The sequence below is a fragment of the Apteryx mantelli genome, chromosome 4, assembly GCF_036417845.1.
Source record: "Apteryx mantelli isolate bAptMan1 chromosome 4, bAptMan1.hap1, whole genome shotgun sequence".
Lineage (NCBI taxonomy): Eukaryota > Metazoa > Chordata > Aves > Apterygiformes > Apterygidae > Apteryx > Apteryx mantelli.
Window position 1 is genome coordinate 29,815,258 of NC_089981.1, and position 4,899 is coordinate 29,820,156.

Here is a 4,899-nt window from a genome sequence, read left to right on the forward strand (position 1 = left end):
GCACATTCCAGTCTGCTTCTTGGTACGCTCGAGCGTCTGTCGCTGGGAAGGGGACCCTGACGCAGCAGGTCTGCCGGGGGCATTTCCTTCGGTTCCGCAGAATTTGCACTGCAACAAATAAGTATAGAAACGGTCCATTTGGTGCTGACTCCTGCATCTCCTGCGAAGCCGGAGCTCCACATTTCTGAAGCGTCATAGAGCAAAGATGTTAAAGACTGTAAAAAAAATAGGTAGACAGACCAAGGTTTTACTGCTGACCAGCCATGGGGAATATTGTTAGAGACCCTGATCCTGCAAATATTTATGCACTGGTTTAGCTTTATTAACCTGTAAGTAAGGTTAGGCAAGTATATAAAGGTTTGCGAATTAGGGATAAAACGACTCACGACAAGTCTTTCTTGAAGCTCGTAACCCCAAGCATTTCAGATGAGCCTGTGTTTGGTCCAAAGCAATAATTCTTCCTTTGTTCGAAGGTATAAAAGGGAGCTCTAACCGTCCTGTTCCAATACCATTTAAATTGTGATTTGTTTGAAACGATCGAGTAAATCAAGTACATTTTATTAGATAAAAATGCACCCAGGTTGAGTCATAAATATTAATGATGGTTGGTTTGTCACCTCCTTACTTATGTAATGAAGGCTGACTTTCATTACAGTTACTCATTGTAGTTCAAGTTGTCCAAATATGGTTTTATTTTTGAAACTTTGTTATTTGATGGATTTTGAAATTGATCAGGTGTAGTTGTTACACCCCTTCTTCAACCCACCTAAAGTTAACGTGCCTAGAAAGAGAAATTATGCTACAGACCGTGTAAACATAATTATATATTAGCAGGTAAAAAGTCTGTTCCCAGTTAAACAGTACGAGGGGCTTATCAGATTTTGCAAGTTATGCCATGACTTGGAATCCACACCTAAAAAGCCGTTGTTATAATTAACAAAATACTAAGGGGGTTGTTTAAGATAATTTTCATTAATCCTCTTATTTTTTACCCTAGTATGGGGTGCCCCCAATCCATGCTAGCATGATTAAGAAGTGCTCGGGACGTGTGGGTGGGGGTAAGTGTCAAAGAAAAATCGCCGAGGCAGACGCGCCAAGGTCCACCCACTTCCCCGCGCCGCTCTATAAAAGGGAGCGGTGGAGCGCAGCTCGGCAGTGGTTACTCCAGGCACACAAAGAAGGAGCTCTCGCTCCTGAGTGAGTCCTCAGGAAACCGTGCAAGTTCGGATCGCTACTGCCACAACATTTGTCTCAGTGGATTATCCTCACTGCCAGGTAAGAAACCTTTTTTTCCTGTCTAAAGGTACAGGGGAGGTGGAGAGGTAGTGGAAATCTACTAAATCTGGACTGTTTTGACGTGCTTGAAGTTATGCTGCTGAGTCTTGCACTGGCTCTTGGCATCAGCTGCAGTTTACAACGTAAATCCCAAACTAGCTAGTTTGCCACGTGGAGTGGGAAGATGAGCTATTAGAGGATAAACTTACAGGCAGCAAAACACTTGCTGGAGTTTGGAAACGATGCGTCTAAAAGGCAGCTCTTTCTAATCTCGTGGGTTTGCTAAATCCTAATGCAAGCCACTGGGGGTATTCTGGCAATCCTGCTGGTTTTCAGCCGCCTCTGCAAGTAAAACTCTCGACAAACGTAAACTTTGGAGGCTCTGTTACTTACTCTGTGATAAATTGCTGAGCAAATATTAGCCTTTGGTTCATATCACACACAAAGTTTCCAGTAGTTTGGGAGCTATATATTCCGAGGAAAGGAGTTCTCTGGAACCACCAGGAAAAAGGTACAGACCCTACTTAACTTTTACTAGCAAACATGCTTATAATTCTTCTCTTCTCCCTCCACCAGGAGTTCAGCCAGAATGAAAGTGGTTCACGTAGCCCTGCTCTATCTCGGCTCTGTGACCTTCCTCGGGGTGGATGCTGCAAGGGTGGACGTAGCGACAGAGTTCAAAAGAAAGTGAGTATCGGAGCGCGCCCTCCTGCCAGCGCCCAGCCCCGCTCTTAGAGCTGCGGAGCCTCCGCGCCCCAGCGCCGGTCTCCGGCCGAGATCAGAGGGAACTGAAGTCCCTGCGGGAATAGCACAGCTCCTAAAAGGCCTCATGCCCTTTCAGGAAACGTCCAAAAGAAAAAAAATCTCGGCGCTGGCAAAGATTTTAGCCCCTCGATTCTGCTTGCTTTGGCCGCTGCCCTGCAGGCTTGCGCTGACAGGCTGTCCTCTTCCCTTGCGCTCCTTTCAGATGGACGAAATGGGCACTGAGCCGAGCCAAGAGGGACGTGAAGCCTTCGGGCGCGCTCCGAGGGCTGGGGCCAGCCGCCGCCGTGCTGCCCCTCATACGGAGCCAGGACGTGAAGGAGGATCCCCCGGTCTCGCATCCCAGGTAATTTCCTGCCCTCTCTAGGATCGGGCACTTGCTTGGGGCATCGGAAAGTTTCAGGGTTCCCTTGTTTCCGGGTGTTTTGCTCCTTTTCACAATAGATCTCCCAAGCCCCAGAGACAGGTCCTGCAGGGGCTGCGCAACGCGCTGAAAGCAGCCTCCCGCCTCCCTTTCCCCGCGCACTTCAGCTGGCGGGAGATAGCAGCGCCTTTACTGTGAAAGTCAAATATAAATAGTAACTTGAGCTCTGGATCCATAGATAAATAACAGCCATAAAACGGCGGGGCCTCTCCTTGCATCGGCAGCAAGCTCTGCTCCGCGGCCACATCGCCCCTCTCCCGCGCTCGGCGGAGGGCAGAGCCGGGGGAGGGGGGCCCGCCGACGGGACGGGCCCGCCTCTAGCCTGGGGGCCCCCTGCCCTCCCCGCCCCGGCCCCTGGGGTCCGCTCCTCCAAGCCCCACTGCGCCTTTCTCATGCCCGCTCTCTCTCTTCCTGCCTCGCAGCAGCCGGGAGGATGCTCACATCCGCGTCAAGCGCTACCGCCAGAGCATTAACAGCTTCCCCCACTTCGAAGTCATCCGCCCGGGGTGCCGGTTCGGGACGTGCACGGTGCAGAAGCTGGCCCACCAGATCTACCAGCTGACCGACAAGGATAAGGACGGCGCCGCCCCCATCAGCAAGATCAGCCCCCAGGGCTACGGCCGCAGGCGGCGCTCCCTGCCCGAGTACCGTCGCCGCCGCCCGGCGCCCTCCCCCCGGGGCGGCCGGCGCCCCCGGACGCGGCCGGCGCAGCCCCTCGCCGCCGTCCTCGGGATCTGAGCGCCGCGGGAGCGCCGCACCACCCGGCTGAGGCCGTCCCAGACGGACGGAGGGACGGACGGAGGGTTCGCCGACGTTGCGGAGCCGCCTGGCGGGCCGAGACCCCCTCGGACCTGGGGGCGGCGGAGCGAGCGGCCCGCGCGAGGAGGCCGTGAAGGCCGCGTCGCGCAGCGGGACGCGCAGGCACCGACCCCGCTCCCCGCCTGCCGCGGCGGCGGGGCGGTCACGGACTCTGCACCCTCCCCCGCCGCGAGGCACCGCCGGCTCCCGCGCCAGCGGCACCAGGGACTTGAAGGCGCCCGGGCCGCTGCCCGCGCCCGGCTCTCCGCCACCCGCCGGCCGCCACGTCGCCCCGCTGCCCCGCGCCGCTGCTGCCCGGGCCGCCGGCCGCCTCCTGCACCCGGCGGGGCGGGGGCGGGGGCAGGGGCCGGGCCTTCCTTGCCAGTGGGCCACGGCCAGATCTACCCCTGCCCCGTGCCCCGGTGGAGGTGGGTTGCTCGTCTGACCCGAGGAGGGGGCGCTCAGGGGGGCGTGGGGGAGCCCCGAGGCGGCGGGTGCGTCCCCGGGCGGCCGCCGCTGCGCGACCCCCGGGCCCGGGGCCGCGGCCTCTCCCGCCGCCCCGAGGTGTCTGACAGTCCTCGTTCAGCCTCGACAAGGAAAGGCCCCCCCCCCCCCCGCACCTGCTCTACCCTCTGCGTTATCTGCACCCGGCAGGGAATCGGACACTCACTAGTCCCTGCGGGGACTGCGACATACTTGAACGTAACAGAGAGGAAAAGTGCAATTGTACGTGGTGTTTGTTAATTATAAGTGCGGTGTGTGTGGCTCATGAGATACGTATCGATATTTAAGATTGTCCTGTGTCGTGTCCTATTTGTATCCTTTTTGGGGAAAAATATTTTTTATTTTTATACTTTTTTATATATAAATATATATATATATATTGCATAAGGGCATTTTAAGACATTGTATCCCCTCTATTTTTCATATCGTGAATGTCAAACGCTGTTAAACACTCTTTCCGTACCTTTTTTTATCTTGCATTCCAGACTGGTGAAAGATGTAGAGAATGTATCAGCTGTTCTCCATGGGTAATATGTGAAATAAAATAAACACTATTACATAAAACAGTTCTGTTATGTTGTCTTTAAAGGGGGCAGGTGGTCAGGATGAAGGATTTCTTACTTTGTTCAGTTCTATCCTTACTAACTCGGCATGGCAATTCTGTGACAGGCAAAAACTTTTTAATTACAGACTTTGTTAGCAACCACCTTATCTAGCAAAATCAAGTAAACTTAAAAGCAAGTATGCATCATAAAATCCCAGGGTAGAGCTGTTTAGAAGGCTTTACAGCCTTTTCTACCACATGTTCCAGCCAGGGCTGAAACGTGTCACAGCTTGGATTGATCGTGCAAGTTTATTTTTTGCCCTAATTAATCAGAGAAACAACTGCACACTTCAACATTGCACAACAAAGTAACAGATTTATTGAGGGAGCATGTTCCAAAAATGGTCATGACAGCTTCCAAGGTTATTTATGTTGAAGGATTTCCTGGGCCACAGTTCAGGTTAAAGTTAAATGGTGACCAGTTCAGTGTGGGCAGAACATCTTGGATAAAAGCTTAACATTAGGGATTTTGTTGTTTTGTTCTTTTTTTTTTTTCTTTAAAAGCAAATTCCAACCACAGACCAGAAAACTG

General features: G+C 53.2%; 1 protein-coding gene across 1 annotated transcript; it reads left to right on the forward strand.

Moving 5' to 3' along the window:
* Positions 1 to 1,160: 1,160 nt before the first annotated feature.
* On the forward strand, positions 1,161 to 4,329 carry ADM (adrenomedullin). The gene is made up of 4 exons (XM_067295526.1): positions 1,161 to 1,275; positions 1,852 to 1,962; positions 2,243 to 2,383; positions 2,884 to 4,329. The coding sequence occupies exons 2-4, from the start codon at positions 1,865 to 1,867 to the stop codon at positions 3,197 to 3,199; spliced, it is 555 nt and encodes a 184-aa protein (XP_067151627.1). The 5' UTR covers positions 1,161 to 1,275; positions 1,852 to 1,864; the 3' UTR covers positions 3,200 to 4,329.
* Positions 4,330 to 4,899: the final 570 nt, after the last annotated feature.

Bases quoted from the DNA above. Each gene is read 5' to 3' on its own strand.
- ADM (XM_067295526.1), top strand. From the start codon at position 1,865: ATGAAAGTGGTTCACGTAGCCCTGCTCTATCTCGGCTCTGTGACCTTC. The intron at 1,963-2,242 runs GTGAGTATCGGA...CGCTCCTTTCAG, and splicing joins GCGACAGAGTTCAAAAGAAA to ATGGACGAAATGGGCACTGA. The intron at 2,384-2,883 runs GTAATTTCCTGC...CCTGCCTCGCAG, and splicing joins CCCCCGGTCTCGCATCCCAG to CAGCCGGGAGGATGCTCACA.